Consider the following 23,481-nt stretch of genomic DNA (forward strand, 5'->3'; position numbering starts at 1 on the left):
TGAAACACCTCCCATCAATATCAGCACAACCCCAAAATGGACTGTCTCCCAAGATGAAAAGGGGGCACAGGCAGAGAGAACAAACAGTGATGGTACAACCCAAGGATATATGGATGGATACAGCCTCAAAGGTGTATCGAGCAGCACAGACAAAGAGGGCATGTGCTAGTCAACAAGCAGCACCCCCCCACCATGCACTCATCCATCACACAATCCATCATTCCGGCATAAAAAAAAAACTGTCAAAAAGGGACAGTATATGCAAGTTTCAGAAGTGTTTCCTGAAGGAAAGACATACAAGATAATAAGAATCAATCAGGACCTTAATGTGATTCAGATTATAACAGAAACCATGACAGTTTAACTGTATTAAAGGAGACCACTGTTATATACAAGAAGGAAAACTGGGCAACTACACCATTTTTCTTGACTAGGAGGCCTATCAACCTCCATGGATCCTACCCTGGGTTTATTGGGCAGATCTTTGTCAGTAAAAATAGATTGTGGTGACTGAGGGCATCAACAAATAACTGTTCTGCATCTTAGGAGAAAATGAGATGGATCTGGGCAGTCACTAGAAACAATGGTGGGAACAGAGACAGGACTAGATGTTGACTTAACTCTTTTATCCATAGAGGACAAAATACACTTTACATAGTGTGAGAAAGACTCCATTGTAGGCATGCAAAGATTTGTCTGTACTCCCATCATAGCAGTGGGACATAATACAGCAGCACACGACTTAACACTCCTAAGAAAAGACGTTTCTAGTCCTGATTTCTCCAAGCCCGTTCCCCTGGCTGTGGTTTTGCTAGATAGTAGATAGGGACAGTGGGAATCTCGTTAATCCATTCATTAATGGATTTAAATGGCAATTTCATTTAATTACAAAATTATTAGCCTAATATTAATAACCTTTCAAGTTGCTCTGGGGCCTATTAGGCCCCACTTTTCGTAGGAGTGTTAAATGGTGCAGGGGGAAAATAACTTCTGGGTTATGTAAACATTATACTTCTTCAACTTAGGAAACCACCACAGATGACACAGTGAATGTTAACACTTGTAGGCATCATGCTGTTTGCCACCACATCAAAGAAGCATGACAAGATTCCTTATAACATCCAAACTGCTGAAATTGGAAACATCTAAGAAGATTAGGAAAGTATGATCACACCTTAAAGTTAAGACAACCTGTTTTGAGAGAAGCAGATAAGAGGAGGCAATGCAACCACCAAACTTAAAATGCTGGTCAGTAGCATAGTTGTACCCTTACAAGTGGAGGTATAGCATGCAGCAGAAATTCCTTGGTTGGGGAAACCAGCAAGGATCTCCAACTCAAAGATGTTCTTCAAATACCTCTCAACAACTACTCCTTGAGAGGAATTTAAAGTAGTACAAGGAGTAACATTTGACCTCAGGAGAAGTTCACTATGTGTGTAGTTGTTTCTTGAATCCTGAATGACTTGGGTGAGCCAGTAAGTTCCTCTAATCCATTCTGAATGAAAAAGACATTTGCCCTAGGATTTTGTCAGACAATGAATGAACAGGAGGAAATTGAGGAACAGAAGCTGGCTTTAATGATGACTGTGTAACAGAGTTTCCCATGTATAGTTGTTTACCTATTTTCATATGATTTTATTCTTTTAGAGGATTAGGAAATCCATAAGAAATACAGAATGATTCAGTATCCACTGATCCCACCTACCATGATGTTTTACAAGGAGATACACTATAATACTGGCTAAACAAGGACACTGCAGTAAGGCCATGGCTTTACAAGCACTATACCCAATCATCAGCATCTGACACTGAGAATGCCCAACACTGGTACTCAGTTGACCCTACTCTAACAGAACCCACTGACTGATTCAGGGGAAAAACCATCCATCAACAGGAATTCATAGTTACGGCAGTGTGTTGCAGCATTCTAGACGCCACTCAACCACCGGGATTCTCTCCTTCATGGTTCACCACACACGGCAAACTTATAGGTTGATGTTCAGAACACAGAGAAGGTAAACTGAAAATACAAACACTTTTCTAAGAAGTCCCCTAAACAAGTACAGGAATCAACTTCAAGGGACTGTATTTGGGATGAGTAACCTAAATACTTTCCTCACTAAAACAAAAACTGTTTGCTGTGTTTGAGGTGGGTGACCAACACACTCCACTCACAATAATACCTACTTGTTGTGTTCGAGGTGGATTGATAGGCTGCAGCCCAGAAGGTGTATCTACCAGAACGTGGAAATGAGACGTTGACGGAGGACCCATGGGAGTAGGTCTACTATCAGCATCCACTTGGTAGTTTATCAGTCCCCATTGCTCCAAGAAGGCATGTACCCTGTCAAATAATAAAAACTAGGAAATTATTGGAGTGTAATAAAACTGTTGTTAAACTGTACTTCTATTTAACACCCAAACAAGAATGATAGATGAGTATTCTTCACTTATAATATTGTGAAACACACATATTGGAGTGTAATAAAACTGTTGTTAAACTGTACTTCTATTTAACACCCAAACAAGAATGATAGATGAGTATTCTTCACTTATAATATTGTGAAACACACATATTGGAGTGTAATAAAACTGTTGTTAAACTGTACTTCTATTTAACACCCAAACAAAAATGATAGATGAGTATTCTTCACTTATAATATTGTGAAACACACAAGTTCAGCATCTTAGAACAATACAATATTACATTATATTTTAACCAGAAAATGTATAGAACCATGCAGAATACACATTTAATATGTATAGCACCATGCAGAATACACATTTAATATGTATAGAACCATGCAGAATACACATTTAATATGTATAGAACCATGCAGAATACACATTTAATCACAAAGAGAAAAAGCTGATTGGTTATTCTTCTAAACAATGGCTAAAGTTTCTTGTTTGTGATTGGAACTATAAATTGTTTCAAAGTTCCAAATGTAACCACTTACCTTATGACTCCACAAACACCACCAGACCAAGATGCAACTACTTAAGACACAACTCCACAAACATCACCAAACCAAGAGGTAAATACTTACCTCATGGATCTACAAACATTGTTAGCCAAAAAGCAAGCCCACAAACAGTACCAATCCAAAATATAACTACTTACCTCATAATTCCACAAACGTCACCAGCTAGATTACGACGACATGCAGTAACTGTGACGTATTCTGTTGGATTTAGTCGATATGTATCTATCATAAAATTTCTGTAAGCGATGTACCTGTAGTAAGGATAATAACAATCAATACTGAATACAAATATCTGAGCAACAATAACAATATCCAAAAATATAATTTGAAATCACTTCTGTTATTCAACATCTGTTTGTAAATAATTTAAAAACTTTATGCATATCAATTAAAATTATTTTAGTTTGTTTTTAACCTTTTTGTGCAATGTGTCATTAGTGCAATAGAACTTACAATGTGAAATTACTAGAGGGTTATGAAAAAAAACTGATAATCACTTTCCACTGAATGAAATGTAATAAAAGTACACAATCAAACTCAATCACCTAGAAAAGTTTTCTTCACAAAAACTGTAATGACTTTAAACATATCTTAACCAAATAAACAATTAAATATACCAAGTGAAATTAATGTTTCTTTGGCCCTAGGATTCCATATTCATAATAGCTTATTATGCTAACTTCACAATTATAACATTATAATTTCGTTCAACCACAAAATAATGGTTCTGTTGTACTCACACTTCTGGAGTTTTGGATTTGTTAAATAATGGTTCTGTTGTACTCACACTTCTGGAGTTTTGGATTTGTTCTTTCTATTATGCTAACTTCACAATTATAACATTATAATTTCGTTCAACCACAAAATAATGGTTCTGTTGTACTCACACTTCTGGAGTTTTGGATTTGTTCTTTCTATTATGCTAACTTCACAATTATAACATTATAATTTCGCTCAACCACAAAATAATGGTTCTGTTGTACTCACACTTCTGGAGTTTTGATTTGTTCTTTCTATTATGCTAACTTCACAATTATAACATTATAATTTCGCTCAACCACAAAATAATGGTTCTGCTGTACTCACACTTCTGGAGTTTTGATTTGTTCTTTCTATTATGCTAACTTCACAATTATAACATTATAATTTCGCTCAACCACAAAATAATGGTTCTGTTGTACTCACACTTCTGGAGTTTTGATTTGTTCTTTCTATTATGCTAACTTCACAATTATAACATTATAATTTCGCTCAACCACAAAATAATGGTTCTGCTGTACTCACACTTCTGGAGTTTTGGATTTGTTCTTTCTATTATGCTAACTTCACAATTATAACATTATAATTTCGCTCAACCACAAAATAATGGTTCTGTTGTACTCACACTTCTGGAGTTTTGGATTTGTTCTTTCTATTATGCTAACTTCATAATTATAACATTATAATTTCGCTCAACCACAAAATAATGGTTCTGTTGTACTCACACTTCTGGAGTTTTGATTTGTTCTTTCTATTATGCTAACTTCACAATTATAACATTATAATTTCGCTCAACCACAAAATAATGGTTCTGCTGTACTCACACTTCTGGAGTTTTGATTTGTTCTTTCTATTATGCTAACTTCACAATTATAACATTATAATTTCGCTCAACCACAAAATAATGGTTCTGTTGTACTCACACTTCTGGAGTTTTGGATTTGTTCTTTCTATTATGCTAACTTCACAATTATAACATTATAATTTCGCTCAACCACAAAATAATGGTTCTGTTGTACTCACACTTCTGGAGTTTTGGATTTGTTCTTTCTATTATGCTAACTTCACAATTATAACATTATAATTTCGCTCAACCACAAAATAATGGTTCTGTTGTACTCACACTTCTGGAGTTTTGGATTTGTTCTTTCTATTATGCTAACTTCACAATTATAACATTATAATTTCGCTCAACCACAAAATAATGGTTCTGTTGTACTCACACTTCTGGAGTTTTGGATTTGTTCTTTCTATTATGCTAACTTCACAATTATAACATTATAATTTCGCTCAACCACAAAATAATGGTTCTGTTGTACTCACACTTCTGGAGTTTTGGATTTGTTCTTTCTATTATGCTAACTTCACAATTATAACATTATAATTTCGTTCAACCACAAAATAATGGTTCTGTTGTACTCACACTTCTGGAGTTTTGGATTTGTTCTTTCTATTATTAACCACAAAATAATGGTTCTGTTGTACTCACACTTCTGGAGTTTTGGATTTGTTCTTTCTATTATTAACCACAAAATAATGGTTCTGTTGTACTCACACTTCTGGAGTTTTGATTTGTTCTTTCTATTATGCTAACTTCACAATTATAACATTATAATTTCGCTCAACCACAAAATAATGGTTCTGTTGTACTCACACTTCTGGAGTTTTGATTTGTTCTTTCTATTATGCTAACTTCACAATTATAACATTATAATTTCGTTCAACCACAAAATAATGGTTCTGTTGTACTCACACTTCTGGAGTTTTGGATTTGTTCTTTCTATTATGCTAACTTCACAATTATAACATTATAATTTCGTTCAACCACAAAATAATGGTTCTGTTGTACTCACACTTCTGGAGTTTTGGATTTGTTCTTTCTATTATGCTAACTTCACAATTATAACATTATAATTTCGCTCAACCACAAAATAATGGTTCTGTTGTACTCACACTTCTGGAGTTTTGATTTGTTCTTTCTATTATGCTAACTTCACAATTATAACATTATAATTTCGTTCAACCACAAAATAATGGTTCTGTTGTACTCACACTTCTGGAGTTTTGGATTTGTTCTTTCTATTATTAACCACAAAATAATGGTTCTGTTGTACTCACTTCTGGAGTTTTGATTTGTTCTTTCTATTATTAACCACAAAATAATGGTTCTGTTGTACTCACACTTCTGGAGTTTTGGATTTGTTCTTTCTATTATTAACCACAAAATAATGGTTCTGTTGTACTCACACTTCTGGAGTTTTGATTTGTTCTTTCTATTATTAACCACAAAATAATGGTTCTGTTGTACTCACACTTCTGGAGTTTTGGATTTGTTCTTTCTATTATTAACCACAAAATAATGGTTCTGTTGTACTCACACTTCTGGAGTTTTGGATTTGTTCTTTCTATTATTAACCACAAAATAATGGTTCTGTTGTACTCACACTTCTGGAGTTTTGGATTTGTTCTTTCTATTATTAACCACAAAATAATGGTTCTGTTGTACTCACACTTCTGGAGTTTTGGATTTGTTCTTTCTATTATTAACCACAAAATAATGGTTCTGTTGTACTCACACTTCTGGAGTTTTGGATTTGTTCTTTCTATTATTAACCACAAAATAATGGTTCTGTTGTACTCACACTTCTGGAGTTTTGGATTTGTTCTTTCTATTATTAACCACAAAATAATGGTTCTGTTGTACTCACACTTCTGGAGTTTTGGATTTGTTCTTTCTATTATTAACCACAAAATAATGGTTCTGTTGTACTCACACTTCTGGAGTTTTGGATTTGTTCTTTCTATTATTAACCACAAAATAATGGTTCTGTTGTACTCACACTTCTGGAGTTTTGGATTTGTTCTTTCTGTTATTAACCACAAAATAATGGTTCTGTTGTACTCACACTTCTGGAGTTTTGGATTTGTTCTTTCTGTTATTAACCACAAAATAATGGTTCTGTTGTACTCACACTTCTGGAGTTTTGGATTTGTTCTTTCTGTTATTAACCACAAAATAATGGTTCTGTTGTACTCACACTTCTGGAGTTTTGGATTTGTTCTTTCTGTTATTAACCACAAAATAATGGTTCTGTTGTACTCACACTTCTGGAGTTTTGGATTTGTTCTTTCTGTTATTAACCACAAAATAATGGTTCTGTTGTACTCACACTTCTGGAGTTTTGGATTTGTTCTTTCTGTTATTAACCACAAAATAATGGTTCTGTTGTACTCACACTTCTGGAGTTTTGGATTTGTTCTTTCTGTTATTAACCACAAAATAATGGTTCTGTTGTACTCACACTTCTGGAGTTTTGGATTTGTTCTTTCTGTTATTAACCACAAAATAATGGTTCTGTTGTACTCACACTTCTGGAGTTTTGGATTTGTTCTTTCTATTATTAACCACAAAATAATGGTTCTGTTGTACTCACACTTCTGGAGTTTTGGATTTGTTCTTTCTATTATTAACCACAAAATAATGGTTCTGTTGTACTCACACTTCTGGAGTTTTGGATTTGTTCTTTCTATTATTAACCACAAAATAATGGTTCTGTTGTACTCACACTTCTGGAGTTTTGGATTTGTTCTTTCTATTATTAACCACAAAATAATGGTTCTGTTGTACTCACACTTCTGGAGTTTTGGATTTGTTCTTTCTATTATTAACCACAAAATAATGGTTCTGTTGTACTCACACTTCTGGAGTTTTGGATTTGTTCTTTCTATTATTAACCACAAAATAATGGTTCTGTTGTACTCACACTTCTGGAGTTTTGGATTTGTTCTTTCTATTATTAACCACAAAATAATGGTTCTGTTGTACTCACACTTCTGGAGTTTTGGATTTGTTCTTTCTATTATTAACCACAAAATAATGGTTCTGTTGTACTCACACTTCTGGAGTTTTGGATTTGTTCTTTCTATTATTAACCACAAAATAATGGTTCTGTTGTACTCACACTTCTGGAGTTTTGGATTTGTTCTTTCTATTATTAACCACAAAATAATGGTTCTGTTGTACTCACACTTCTGGAGTTTTGGATTTGTTCTTTCTATTATTAACCACAAAATAATGGTTCTGTTGTACTCACACTTCTGGAGTTTTGGATTTGTTCTTTCTATTATTAACCACAAAATAATGGTTCTGTTGTACTCACACTTCTGGAGTTTTGGATTTGTTCTTTCTATTATTAACCACAAAATAATGGTTCTGTTGTACTCACACTTCTGGAGTTTTGGATTTGTTCTTTCTATTATTAACCACAAAATAATGGTTCTGTTGTACTCACACTTCTGGAGTTTTGGATTTGTTCTTTCTATTATTAACCACAAAATAATGGTTCTGTTGTACTCACACTTCTGGAGTTTTGGATTTGTTCTTTCTATTATTAACCACAAAATAATGGTTCTGTTGTACTCACACTTCTGGAGTTTTGGATTTGTTCTTTCTATTATTAACCACAAAATAATGGTTCTGTTGTACTCACACTTCTGGAGTTTTGGATTTGTTCTTTCTATTATTAACCACAAAATAATGGTTCTGTTGTACTCACACTTCTGGAGTTTTGATTTGTTCTTTCTATTATTAACCACAAAATAATGGTTCTGTTGTACTCACACTTCTGGAGTTTTGGATTTGTTCTTTCTATTATTAACCACAAAATAATGGTTCTGTTGTACTCACACTTCTGGAGTTTTGGATTTGTTCTTTCTATTATTAACCACAAAATAATGGTTCTGTTGTACTCACACTTCTGGAGTTTTGATTTGTTCTTTCTATTATTAACCACAAAATAATGGTTCTGTTGTACTCACACTTCTGGAGTTTTGATTTGTTCTTTCTATTATTAACCACAAAATAATGGTTCTGTTGTACTCACACTTCTGGAGTTTTGGATTTGTTCTTTCTATTATTAACCACAAAATAATGGTTCTGTTGTACTCACACTTCTGGAGTTTTGGATTTGTTCTTTCTATTATTAACCACAAAATAATGGTTCTGTTGTACTCACACTTCTGGAGTTTTGGATTTGTTCTTTCTATTATTAACCACAAAATAATGGTTCTGTTGTACTCACACTTCTGGAGTTTTGATTTGTTCTTTCTATTATTAACCACAAAATAATGGTTCTGTTGTACTCACACTTCTGGAGTTTTGGATTTGTTCTTTCTATTATTAACCACAAAATAATGGTTCTGTTGTACTCACACTTCTGGAGTTTTGGATTTGTTCTTTCTATTATTAACCACAAAATAATGGTTCTGTTGTACTCACACTTCTGGAGTTTTGGATTTGTTCTTTCTATTATTAACCACAAAATAATGGTTCTGTTGTACTCACACTTCTGGAGTTTTGGATTTGTTCTTTCTATTATTAACCACAAAATAATGGTTCTGTTGTACTCACACTTCTGGAGTTTTGGATTTGTTCTTTCTATTATTAACCACAAAATAATGGTTCTGTTGTACTCACACTTCTGGAGTTTTGGATTTGTTCTTTCTATTATTAACCACAAAATAATGGTTCTGTTGTACTCACACTTCTGGAGTTTTGGATTTGTTCTTTCTATTATTAACCACAAAATAATGGTTCTGTTGTACTCACACTTCTGGAGTTTTGGATTTGTTCTTTCTATTATTAACCACAAAATAATGGTTCTGTTGTACTCACACTTCTGGAGTTTTGGATTTGTTCTTTCTATTATTAACCACAAAATAATGGTTCTGTTGTACTCACACTTCTGGAGTTTTGGATTTGTTCTTTCTATTATTAACCACAAAATAATGGTTCTGTTGTACTCACACTTCTGAGTTTTGGATTTGTTCTTTCTATTATTAACCACAAAATAATGGTTCTGTTGTACTCACACTTCTGGAGTTTTGGATTTGTTCTTTCTATTATTAACCACAAAATAATGGTTCTGTTGTACTCACACTTCTGGAGTTTTGGATTTGTTCTTTCTATTATTAACCACAAAATAATGGTTCTGTTGTACTCACACTTCTGGAGTTTTGGATTTGTTCTTTCTATTATTAACCACAAAATAATGGTTCTGTTGTACTCACACTTCTGGAGTTTTGGATTTGTTCTTTCTATTATTAACCACAAAATAATGGTTCTGTTGTACTCACACTTCTGGAGTTTTGGATTTGTTCTTTCTATTATTAACCACAAAATAATGGTTCTGTTGTACTCACACTTCTGGAGTTTTGATTTGTTCTTTCTATTATTAACCACAAAATAATGGTTCTGTTGTACTCACACTTCTGGAGTTTTGGATTTGTTCTTTCTATTATTAACCACAAAATAATGGTTCTGTTGTACTCACACTTCTGGAGTTTTGGATTTGTTCTTTCTATTATTAACCACAAAATAATGGTTCTGTTGTACTCACACTTCTGGAGTTTTGGATTTGTTCTTTCTATTATTAACCACAAAATAATGGTTCTGTTGTACTCACACTTCTGGAGTTTTGGATTTGTTCTTTCTATTATTAACCACAAAATAATGGTTCTGTTGTACTCACACTTCTGGAGTTTTGGATTTGTTCTTTCTATTATTAACCACAAAATAATGGTTCTGTTGTACTCACACTTCTGGAGTTTTGGATTTGTTCTTTCCATTAAAGAACTCTGGCAGAGCTCGTCTCTCAATTGCATGGATGCTGAAAATAAAATAATTTTTATTATTTATCTTATTTTAAATTCAGAAAAATAATCTTAAGAAACCCAAACACCTGATTAAAGTTAAATAACATTTTTCCATTTTCCTCTCCCATCCTTCATAAGAAAATATCCCTGTTAATGGATAATGAAAATTAAGTTTCCCTTTTGACATCATAATTTGTTCAATCAAAACCACACAGATAAAAAATTTCTTTCTTTTACAAAGTACCATGAATAGAAAATCAATACTACAAGAACAGACACTGAAACCACTTCCAAATCTCATTATTAAACAAACAACAAAATCATGTCCACTTGTTGCTTTCACCCCATTTAGTCAATTACAACAAAATACTCTTACCAATAAAAACAACTCTTTGTAAATTAATATCATAACCAAATTCTTTATACAAATTTTCATTTCAGATGGGTCGAAGAGTGATATAATTGACTTTTTTTTTAACAACTAAACCAAATTGTATGAAACAAAAATAAAAGATTAGTTGAAATACAATTTCTTCTTTCTTATCTAAGCTGAAGTAAAAACTCTAAAACTTTCAACCTCAATAAAGAGAACAGAACCAAACTAATGTACTGTTTTAAAATGTTAGCCTAGAACAACAACTATAAAAAAAAAACATGTAAATATAGCTGCACTGCTTGTAACTGTAGGAAATCTTATCCAGAGGGAATATCTTTTAAACAGAAGAAACTTAAACACCTGTACTAATAGTTGAATATTTGGTCTATTCAGGACACAGAACTGGTGAAACATATATGGTCAAGGATATGCACAAGACTCGAAGCTCCAACATTCAGTTTAACCACCTTCTACAAATGCATCATTGTAATGTTAGTAAAATGGGTTGTTGCTGTCATGATGATAGCAATCAGATTATATCAACAACTACCAGAATCACTCTTCTCCCATATCTACATCTAACCAACATTAAACTAGATGATATGTAGAACTGTTGATTAGGTAAGATCACAAAACACAGGATCTACTCTACCCCATGGTAACTAGCCTAGAATTAAATACAGAAACTGAGCAGAGGGTGAAGTCATAAAAAATGCCAGCACTTTTTTTTACAGACAATAATGGACAATCATGTGTCATCACTGCCAGAAGCCACAAATGATTTCTACCCTAGAGATAGTGAGACAACGTTTCAGACATTCATCAGCTCTTATATCATTCAACTTCCACCCTAAGCAGCACAAGGACCAAGTTGGAAGCCATAAAACACTCTCACTGTAAACTGTTCACTGTAACATCCCACACAGAGACAGTGCTACCAACATAATATTTACAATTGACTTACAAATAGTGTTGAGGTACAATGTCCCAAGAAAATGGCAGAAAACAATGCAGCTGCATGACAAGACCATGACTGCTACCTAGTGCTCACCTCAAACATTTAGTGACTCCCAACAAAGAACCATAAAATGACTGCTACCTAGTGCTCACCTAAAACATTTAGTGATGCTAAACAAACCATGAAATGACAGCTACCTAGTGCTCACCTCAAACATTTAGTGACTCCCAACAAAAAACATGAAATGACTGCTACCTAGTGCTCACCTCAAACATTTAGTGATGCTAAACAATGAACCATGAAATGACTGCTACCTAGTGCTCACCTCAAACATTTAGTGACTCCCAACAAAAAACTATGAAATGACTGCTACCTAGTGCTCACCTCAAACATTTAGTGACTCCCAACAAAAAAACCATGAAATGACTGCTACCTAGTGCTCACCTCAAACATTTAGTGATGCTAAACAAATAACCATGAAATGACTGCTACCAAGTGCTCACCTCAAACATTTAGTGATGCTAAACATAGAACCATGAAATGACTGCAACCTAGTGCTCACCTCAAACATTTAGTGACTCCAACAATGAACCATGAAATAAATGCCACCTAGTGCTCAACTCAAAAACTCTCAACAAGAACATAAAACTTGCATATTTCATAGTGTTCAGAAACAAAGTATAAGGAAGTATAGCTAAAATGGGATATAAAATCACATTAACTAGCAGACACAAAGGACACTTTACCTCCACCTCAAACATTAAATGCATAGAAATATACAGGATCAAGGTATATTATACAACATGAAATCTCCAGCAGTTACTGACCTACACTCTCATATTTTAATGTCATAAACACTACTGGCTAATGTATTCAATATAAATAATTGTATTACTTTTTTATTATACATTTATAATGAGAGTTATTTTGTTCTTATACACTGTAAACTATAAGTGTTGTCTATAAACATGTCAGAAACATCTTACAGGCTGGAATAAACTACCATTCCATAAATTAAATGTTAGAAACATCTTAAATGCTGTAAATTAGCAATCTTGTCTATAAGTTAATCATGATAGAAATATCTTATCTATAAGTTAAACACATTAGAAACAGCTTACATGCTGTAGACTAGCAACATGCAAAGTGAGCCTAAAACTACCACCGTTATGGTTCTGCATGTTTGAAAGGAAAACTATAGAAATTAAAAACAAAACAAACTGCTCACATACCTATTGTAATCAAACCAGGCAGCATAACTAGGAATAATAATGTGGTTAGTTTGTTCTGTGACACTATCATCTTGTCCATCATCATGTTTTCTTTCTGACCCATGCTGACCAGATGGTGTTCCTGGTCTAGAATTTCTCTTCCCATCTTCTTTATTCTCCTGAAACAAAGTTTTTAAAATGTACAGCAATATTATACATTTCATTACCTAATGACTTTCTTGTATGATAATGTCTCCAACAAATATTTCTCTATACACTGTTATCATGTGATACTTACCTCTCTTTTACTAGTGTACATTTGTTACACACAGTTATCATGTGATACTTACCTCTCTTTTACTAGTGTACATTTGTTACACACTGTTATCATGTGATACTTACCTTTCTTTTACTAGTGTACATTTGTTACACACTTATCATGTGACCTCTCTTTTACTTGTGTACATTTTTTGAACATTTTAAAGTAATTTTTTTTAAATAAAAAGAATTGTTTTCATCATAAAATTTCTACTAATTCTGACAAACTAAAGAACAAACTTCAAATCTTGAAAGAATTAATGGATGTAAAGTGTTAATAAAAAGAGTCTACTGATTGCCAGTGAGACAGAATGGAGGTGAAGTGTTAATAAGAAGAGTCTGTTGATTGCCAGTGAGACAGAGTGGAGGTGAAGTGTTAATAAGAAGAGTCTGTTGATTGCCAGTGAGACAGAATGGAGGTGAAGTGTTAATAAGAAGAGTCTGTTGATTGCCAGTGAGACAGAATGGAGGTGAAGTGTTAATAAGAAGAGTCTGTTGATTGCCAGTGAGACAGAATGGAGGTGAAGTGTTAATAAGAAGAGTCTGTTGATTGCCAGTGTGACAGAGTGGAGGTGAAGTGTTAATAAGAAGAGTCTGTTGATTGCCAGTGAGACAGAGTGGAGGTGAAGTGTTAATAAGAAGAGTCTGTTGATTGCCAGTGTGACAGAGTGGAGGTGAAGTGTTAATAAAAAGAGTCTGTTGATTGCCAGTGAGACAGAGTGGAGGTGAAGTGTTAATAAAAAGAATCTGTTGATTGCCAGTGAGACAGAGTGGAGGTGAAGTGTTAATAAAAAGAATCTGTTGATTGCCAGTGAGACAGAGTGGAGGTGAAGTGTTAATAAGAAGAGTCTGTTGATTGCCAGTGAGACAGAGTGGAGGTGAAGTGTTAATAAGAAGAGTCTGTTGATTGCCAGTGAGACAGAGTGGAGGTGAAGTGTTAATAAGAAGAGTCTGTTGATTGCCAGTGAGACAGAGTGGAGGTAAAGTGTTAAGAAGAAGAGTCTGTTGATTGCCAGTGAGACAGAATGGAGGTGAAGTGTTAAGAAGAAGAGTCTGTTGATTGCCAGTGAGACAGAATGGAGGTGAAGTGTTAATAAGAAGAGTCTGTTGATTGCCAGTGAGACAGAATGGAGGTGAAGTGTTAATAAAAAGTCTGTTGATTGCCAGTGAGACAGAATGGAGGTGAAGTGTTAATAAAAATAGTCTGTTAATTGCCAGTGAGACAGAGTGGAGGTGAAGTGTTAATAAAAATAGTCTGTTAATTGCCAGTGAGACAGAGTGGAGGTGAAGTGTTAATAAAGAGAGTCTGTTGATTGCCAGTGAGACAGAGTGGAGGTGAAGTGTTAATAAAAAGAGTGTGTTGTTTGCCAGTGAGACAGAGTGAAGGTGAAGTGTTAATAAGAAGAGTCTGTTGATTGCCAGTGAGACAGAATGGAGGTGAAGTGTTAATAAGAAAACACTGGACATGGAAAATAAAGTTTTATCTAAAAATTTACCTTATCTTCATTTTCATTTCCATCAAGATCAGCAAGTGTTCCTCCTTTAACAGGTTGCATTTCACTGTCTTTGTTACTTCTTGGGTTTGTATCTTAGAGGAGAAAATATGTTACACTATGAATGAATAACAATTAATAATTAATTTGGAGACAAACACTGATGTTAACACTCAAGATAACAAAGTTTTTTTTTATATATATATTAGGCCTAACATTGAAATTATAGGAAGTCATACTGAACTTCTTGAAATGAGTGTAAACAATGAACTGACAAGAAATACACAATTAATAATAAAATTAATGCACTGTTTATGTACAGTAAACAATACACAAAAATAAAAGAAAGCTTTTAAAAGTAAATAAACTTTGTAAAATCTGCTCTTCTCATTCTTAGGTTGGAATAAAAACAATCTAAAATAATTCTGATATCCAGTTCTTAAAACTTACTAGTTTTGGGTAAGTGAACTTCTTGTACATTGGGCTCTGGGGAGGGCTCTTCCATATCTTTAGTTAAGTCATCAGATTCATCATCACCACGAAGAAACTTTTTTTTGGTACCAATAGCAGGACTACGTCCTCCTCTAATTCCATAGAATACCAGTACAATTTAAACTTCAACTCACATGTTACAACTGCTTAACACCATATATTGTAGAGTAAGAAAACTAGAAATCTGGTTACAGTTTCCAGTGAAAAATGTTTACCTACTGGTCAGTAAACTGTGACTTACAATGCTTCACTCTTGTGAATCTAACTCTATCTGCTTGGACATCATGAGGTTTATGTTCATTATTTTATCAAGTTACTTTTTCTTCATGTTATGTCAATTACTATAGTATAAGATCTCAGCTAATAATCAACATTTTATCCGTATATAAATTTAAGTTCTTAATTTCAGTGTGTAATATTTAAAAAAATCCTAATGTGACATTTCTGTAGATATCCCATTTTCTCAATTCTGTTTAACATCCTACCACAACTATGAAATCTACCATAATTTATTGTAAAACTGTCATTTCTGAGACAAACTATAATTTTTACAGCTTCCAATTTTATTTCATTTCAGAGCTATCAGACAGAAAATCAGAACCCTGATAATAATGAGACATTTGTCTGCCTTTTGTTTGTTATTAATCTAAGTTTCTTAGTGCATAATTTAATAAATTAAAAATTATTTTGTGCATTACTCCCAATAATGGGTCTTTGGTACATTATTTAACCCTTTCACTATGGGTTTGGTATAACACTTACAAGTTTGTCTACACATTTGTACACATTAAGTATTTGCACTATAACTTTTGATACACTGTGTGTATCTTCACAAAATTTGGTAGATTTTTAGTGAAGATTACAAGTATTTTGTATACAAAAAAAATTAGGTTTTTTAATGAAATATTTTTACTAAAGATTTGTTTGTGAAAATAAAATCTGTTTAATTACCAGTCTCAGTGCAAAGTGATTTCATGTTATGATTAAACATATATTGTTTATTCAAAAAAATCTCAAATATTATTTGTGTAATCTCTAAAACCTAAATACATTTCAAACATTTGTTTTCAGTAATACTTTATATTTTCTACAGGTTACTCATCTCTAATCTGGAATCTCTGTTTCTTTAGAAAAGTTTTCTAAAATCCAGATTGAATTTTTTTGGCATTTCAAAAAATTTGTCAAAGATGTTTTTTACACACATTTGATTTCTGAATAATATCCACAGATCATTAAAAAACTGTGAAGACGACCACGACAGAAAGAAAAGATCAGGAAGTTACCACCACTACCACCATTTACCTACAACATTTCAGTAAAAATATCAAATGCATAGCCAAAAAATTCAACATAGAAGTCGGGTCAAAATCCTACAATACATTAAGGTCCATTGTGGTAAAAAACAAACAGCAACCTACCAAAGAGAATCTCAAAAACACCATCTATGAAATTCTGTGTTTCTGCAATAATACTTACATTGGAGAAATGGGCAGAAAACTTGTGACAAGAATAAAAGAACATAAAGATAGTACAGGACTCATGAAAACACAAAATTCAGCCATTGCTGAGCATGCCACGTCAACTGGACACAGAATAAACTGGGAGAAAACTGTCGACACAGACAAATTCTGGAAGACAAGAAAAAACAAATAATTATTTTATATTAACACTATTAAAAGTTCACCTAACAGAGATTCCAGATTAGAGGTGAGTAACCTGTAGCTGCCATTGGTGAATCTACAGGAAATCTCTCCTCCAATCAGAAACAGTGATAATCCAACTAATCACAACACATTCCCCACAATCCACCAGGATACTATAAAAGACCATCAGCACCTACACACACACTGACTTGAAGATGAAAGGTGGAAAACTTTCGAAACGTTGTCCTCTACACTTGTGTCTCCACAACAGACAGTTGACATCCATTCTACAAAGTTTCATCATGAATACTCTGCCTAAACAATCTGTCAGAGAAAACTTAAAAATTTATTTCAATTTTCTTTTTGGTGATTATGAGGTCAATCAAACTGACCAATCCAGTATACAGTTAGGTAGAGAAAATAAGGGATAAAACATACAGTTCATGAAAAAAAGTTTGAAATGCAATTAACAAACTGTAGAGATGACACAAATTAAATTTCATGGGAAGAAAAGTATTTTAATCTTAATATGAAAATCACTTTTCACATGGAATACTGAAAACTTATATTTAATATATTCATGAAAAAATCTATTTTTTGGTTTTTAAACATACTTCACTCAAAAATATGACAGTGTTTTGGTTTTCATAAACAAAGTTTCATTAGAATTTTCAAACCATCAAACTTTTTTATGCATTATTCCAAACCAAACATTTTTGGTGTGACCATTGTCCTAAATGTCTTCAGATAGGTCAAAAGGTATTATTTAGAGCTTAGTTATACTGACCCTTTCCTTCGTCGTTTATCAGACAGAGGTGAAGGTGAACGCTTTCTTTCTTTGTTCCTTTTCTTCCCGTCAGCCATCAGAGGAAATAAGCTGATAATTTCAAGACAAATATTTTATACCACAATATAAAGTGTTAAAACTATTAGGCTTACTTACAGAGAAATTCAAACCCAGAATTCGGTTTTAAATTAAAATGATTACCTCCCTCTCTCACTTCCACATTAGGCCTACTATTATCTAACAAATACTTGGAATTTAAACCATAACTTCTAGCATTTAGACTGGCCTAAAGTACACAAAAAATATCACAATGAAGATTAATTTCACACTGAGCACCTGTTTTCTTGGATATACATGATGGTAAAACACAAAGACCAACACAGAACTTTCACACTAAACATCTATTTTCTTGGATACACATGATTGTGACAAACAAAAGCTTCACACTAAGCACCTATTTTCTTGGATACACAAAGACAAACACAAAAGCTTCACACTAAGAACCCATTTTTCTTGGATACACATGATAGTGATACACAAAAATTTCACACTAAGCACCTATTTGCTTGGATACACATGATAGTGATACACAAAAGTTTCACACTAAGCACCTATTTGCTTGGATACACATGATAGTGATACACAAAAGTTTCACACTAAGCACCTATTTGCTTGGATACACGTGATGATACATAAAGACAAAAAGTTTCTTAACACACAAGAAGAAATGTTTGAAATCTTAGCCATAATAAAAAAAAATCAAAATCATCTAATTTATAACTTGATCTTTAACCTAGCTAAATATATTTTAGAAAATGTATAAATAAAAACAACAGGATATTTATGCGAGGTAAAATATTAATCACGTGAACAAAAACCATCACACAAAGTATTCGTTAAACCTTCCTACCAGTAATAATAAAATCCATTAGTATAAGGAGAAATGAAAGTAAAAGAAGAGATAATAGGATTTACCAGTAAACATCTCATGGAAAATAATGTTTTAACATCTATCTTTGATATACTATTCAAAACAATCAGAATTCCATCTGAGTTTTGCAAATCAAACCCTACCATAACCACAAGGCACCTAAAAGGTGTGTAGTGTAAATATGTGCATCAGGTTTAAAAATAGAAGTAAAACCAATACCTCTAACTGCAATGGTTCCCAACCAGGGGTGTGAGATAACATTTCAGTTTTGTTTCTGTTTATATTAAGGGTACTGTCCTATAGAGTGTTTATGTTTTATTAAGGGTACTGTCCTATAGAGTGTTTATGTTTATATTAAGGGTACTGTCCTATAGAGTGTTTATGTTTATATTGAGGGTACTGTCTTATATAGTGTTTATGTTTATATTAAGGGTACTGTCCTATATATTCAAAAATTATGTTCGATTTTTATTTCTTATTTTTCTTGTAACAGACGTAGCTTTTTGTTACGATAAACTATCATTTCTACCGTCACCAGTACACACCGAAATCTTAATGTACAACTGTAAACAAACAACACACGAAACGTAAACGTGACTTAAATACTCCATACAACTAATTAGGTTACGTTCGTGAACGCCATCTTAAAGTGTCTATTATTTACTTATGTTATGTATTCATGTGATCGTGACTCGAGAAACTTTCAGAAGTATCCAGAATTAATCGATGATGTCGATGTATATTTGAGAATGTTCTAGAAAGTTTCGCAGAGTATATAAACCCATGCGTGATGCTATGGTAGTCAGTGCATTGTTGATTCTGTGTTCGTGCAAAAAACTTCATTATGTCAAAGAAAAGGAAATGGAATAATGATTATGTGAAGTTTGGTTTCACTTGCATCGGAACAAGTGAGGATCTGCAAACACCCCAGTGCATGCTTTGTGAAATGCTGGGAAAAGTTACATCTTTGGTGTCGACAAGTTAAAAGAGGGAATCTTTCAAATTTTCCATCACTTGAAGAAATAGTAGGTGAGGATAAGTCCATGTGTGTGTGTGAAGAAATTGTGGATCATTTGGAATCAAAGTCATTTGATGGATATTTTGGAGGAGAACTGGAAACTTCTGAAGAATGGATTATGAATCCATACTCCTTCAATTTGAATAATATGTCAGATGATGAAGAACTGAAGGAAGAACTGCACACAAATCAAGTTCTTGAAATGCAGTTTGAAAGCAAAGCTTTGGAACAATATTGGTGTTCGGCAATAGACATGTTTCCAAGACTTTGTGAAAAAGCACTAAATGTGCTCATCACATTCGTGACGACGTGACGACATACTTATGCGAGTTTGGATTTAGTGCCCTTTTGTCAATCAAGACAAAATATAAAAATCGATTGGCTGCACAGGCAGACTTGCAAATTGCTATCAGCAACAAAGTGTCACGCTTTGAGAAACTCGTAAGAAATAAACAGGAACAAAAGAGTCATTAAATATGAATTGGCTTATGAACATTTGAACATTTCAAATTGAAAGAAATTTCATTTTATGCATGGATGAAAATTTATTTTTTGTAGGCCATGTAGGGTTCATGCAACTTTTAGTTTGTTGTAATATTTTTTCTTTTCCAAATGTTTCATTTTTGTTTATATATCATTAAAAACTAATAATAAAAATTTGTTTTGACCACCTTCACCTTTATTCTTAAATAAATAATTACTGTGAGGGGTGCAAGAACATTAAAATTTTTTAGGGGTGCAGGGCATAAAAAAGGTTGGGAACCACTGCTCTAACTCTACTTCAACAATATTTAACTCCAACATGTTTTAAAACTGGCATTATGTAATATTTATTTTGTGTCACAAAAAATGCCTTTTAAATGTTCCAACTGTTATTTTTCCTCAGCACAATTTTTTTCACCAAACTGAAATTATAGATTTACACTTGCTAAGAAACTAGCATGTCTTGAAAACACAATAACTCATCTCACTTCTCACATGGTTTTCCCACTCTGTTAGTGGTTTTGTTACTACAGCCCTTCTTCACTACCCTTTTATAATGTCATATCAAATTATTTTGAACTACTGATTTGAAAATAGCTAAAGTCAACAGTTAAATATGATCACACAGCATATATTACAAAAACTATTTATGTCAATACAAATAATTTGTTCCTAAAAATACCATTTTATTAGGGCAGATAAAATAATAAAATTAAGTTTGATATCAACAATGCTAAGTAATAAAACAGGACAATCAAAACTGCTTACTTCTTCTACAGTGTATCTGGGTTTAAAGGCATGTCTTCTTCCCTGGGAAAAAAAAAAAAAAATTTATTTATTAATTTTCATTAAGTTTTGTGACAATAATTCAGACAATAATGTTAAAAGTTAAAACACAATAAAAACGTAAAACATGGTACAAGTGGCTTTCTCTTCATTTTGATGGTACCGTAACCCTCTCTGTGTGGGTTTAGTTGTTTTAACCTGCCTTGTAACCACAAAACTATACAAGTCTTTCATAGAGAGAAATTAGGTTCTTCTTAAATGAGATTCTACAAAAGACTTGTTTGTTAATTTATGGAATCAATGTCACTCAGACTCTTACTAGTCTTAGTTCAAAGTTATTTTCATGTTAAGATAAAAAATGCCTTTTTTCACTAGGCAGTTTTCAAATTTATTTTGCATAACCTCTAAAACCTCCTAATTGAGTATCAAAAATTACTATATTTTATGTTATTTAATTTATTCTATTGCTATGTGGAATTGGTTGATTTGACTGACCTTGTAACCACAATAAAAAACATAATGTAAATAGAAATTATCATGTAAAGACAACAAAACAACCAAAAAAATATTTGGGTACTTGTATCTGACATTTCAGCTAAGCCTTAGTCAAGGGTCTAGGAATACCACAGGTTAACAAACTGATTTTAAATATTAATACAACAGTATAGTGGAAAAGCATACCTAATACAACTATGATTACACAATTTTGAGTCATTGGTCATAAAAATAGAAAAAAATTATAACAATGACACAAAAACACACAAAATAAAAATAATAAAATGTTAAAAAGGGCCACACCTTGTACCAATCAATGGAAGGGTGTCTGAACTGAGTCAGAAGTGATTCCTTATATTTTAGGTTGATTGTACTGTGTTCTTTAAGTAATGCTCAGTAACAGCTTCTTAAAACTCTTTGACCATACTTATATCTTGTACAATATATCTTAGAATCCAAATTTTACTATTATACATTAAATAATTTCTTAATGTTTCATCACATCACCCTTCCCCCTCCAACTACTCAACTTCCTTTCACTTCATATACCACTACTGAAACAATGTTTCATCACATCACCCTTCCTCTCCAACTACCCAACTTCCCTTTACTTCATATACCACTACAGAAACAACGTCTCATCTCATCACCCTTCCTCTCCAACAACCCAACTTCCCTTTACTTCATATACCACTACAGAAACAATGTTTCATCACATCACCCTTCCCCCTCCAACTACCCAACTTCCCTTTACTTCATATACCACTACAGAAACAACGTTTCATCACATCACCCTTCCCTCTCCAACTACTCAACTTCCCTTTACTTCATATAGCACTACAGAAACAACGTTTCATCACATCACCCTTCCCACTTCAACTACCTAACTCTCTTTTATTTATATAGCACTACAGAAATAATGTTTCATCACATCACTTCTTCCCTCTCCAACTACTTCAATCTTCCTTTACTTTATATACTACTACAGAAATAATGTTTCATCACATCACCCTTCCTCTTCAACTACCTAACTTCTCTTTACTTTATATACTACTACAGAAATAATGTTTCATCACATAACCCCTCCTCTCCAACTACCTAACTTCCTTTATTTATATACTACTATAGAAATAATGTTTCATCACATCACCTTTTCCTCCACCTACCTAATCTCTTTTACTTATATACTACTACAGAAATAATGTTTCATCACATCACCCTTTCCTCCACCTACCTAACTTCCTTTACTTTATATACCACTATAGAAATAATGTTTCATCACATCACCTTTTCCCACTTCAATCTACCTAACTTTCTTTACTTTATATACTACTACTAGAAATAATGTTTATCATATAACCCTTCCTCCACTCTACCTAATCTCTTTACTTATAGACTACTATAGAAATAATGCTTATCACATCACCTTTCCTCTCTCCAACTACCTAATTCTCTTTACTTATATACTACTGTAGAAATAACGTTTATCACATCACCCTTCCTCACTTCTAACTACCTAACTGCTCTTTTACTTATATACTACTATAGAAATAATGTTTCATCACATCACCCCTTCCCTCTCCAACTACCTAACTTCCTTTTACTTATATACTACTACAGAAATAACGTTTCGTCACATCACCCTTTCCTCTTCAATCTCTTAACTTTTTTATTTATATACTACTGCAGAAATAACGTTTTCGTCACTCACCCCTTCCTTCTCTAACTACCTAACTTCTCTTTACTTATATACTACTATAGAAATAATGTTTATCACATCACTCTCTTTCCTACTTCTAACTACCTAATCTCTTTTATTTCTATATATACTACTATAGAAATAACGTTTATCACATCACCTTTTCCCTCTCCAACTACTCGGCTTTACTTATTTATATACTACTATAGAAATAACGTTTCATCATCACACTTCCTTCTCTCCAATAACCTAACTCTTTTACTTATATACTACTATAGAAATAATGTTTCATCACATCACCTTTTCCCACTCCACTCTACCTAACTTCTTTTATTTATTATATACTACTACAGAAATAATGTTTCGTCATCATCACTTTCCTCCAACTACC

General features: G+C 33.0%; 2 protein-coding genes across 8 annotated transcripts in view; both read right to left on the reverse strand.

Annotated features, from left to right (window-relative positions):
• Nucleotides 1-23,481, reverse strand: part of LOC143240685 (SWI/SNF complex subunit SMARCC2-like) — a 90,869-nt gene that overhangs the window by 26,457 nt on the left and 40,931 nt on the right. For all 7 annotated transcript variants that reach the window (XM_076483527.1, XM_076483523.1, XM_076483522.1 and 4 more), the window contains exons 8-15: nt 20,879-20,920; nt 17,679-17,768; nt 15,207-15,340; nt 14,760-14,851; nt 12,967-13,124; nt 10,343-10,414; nt 3,125-3,238; nt 2,188-2,344 (exon numbers count right to left, since the gene is read on the reverse strand). In XM_076483527.1, coding sequence (XP_076339642.1) covers nt 2,188-2,344; nt 3,125-3,238; nt 10,343-10,414; nt 12,967-13,124; nt 14,760-14,851; nt 15,207-15,340; nt 17,679-17,755 — 804 coding nt within the window. In that variant the 5' untranslated portion in view covers nt 17,756-17,768; nt 20,879-20,920. The remainder of the gene's footprint in view (nt 1-2,187; nt 2,345-3,124; nt 3,239-10,342; nt 10,415-12,966; nt 13,125-14,759; nt 14,852-15,206; nt 15,341-17,678; nt 17,769-20,878; nt 20,921-23,481) is intronic.
• LOC143236554 (SWI/SNF complex subunit SMARCC2-like) overlaps nt 17,827-23,481 on the reverse strand; it is a 36,961-nt gene continuing 31,306 nt past the window's right edge. Inside the window, exons 8-9 of the mRNA XM_076474857.1 lie at nt 20,879-20,920; nt 17,827-17,964 (exon numbers count right to left, since the gene is read on the reverse strand). Of these exons, the coding sequence (XP_076330972.1) occupies nt 17,827-17,964; nt 20,879-20,920 (180 nt within the window). The remainder of the gene's footprint in view (nt 17,965-20,878; nt 20,921-23,481) is intronic.

This window comes from Tachypleus tridentatus, chromosome 13, assembly GCF_004210375.1.
Source record: "Tachypleus tridentatus isolate NWPU-2018 chromosome 13, ASM421037v1, whole genome shotgun sequence".
In the NCBI taxonomy this organism is placed as follows: Eukaryota; Metazoa; Arthropoda; class Merostomata; order Xiphosura; family Limulidae; genus Tachypleus; species Tachypleus tridentatus.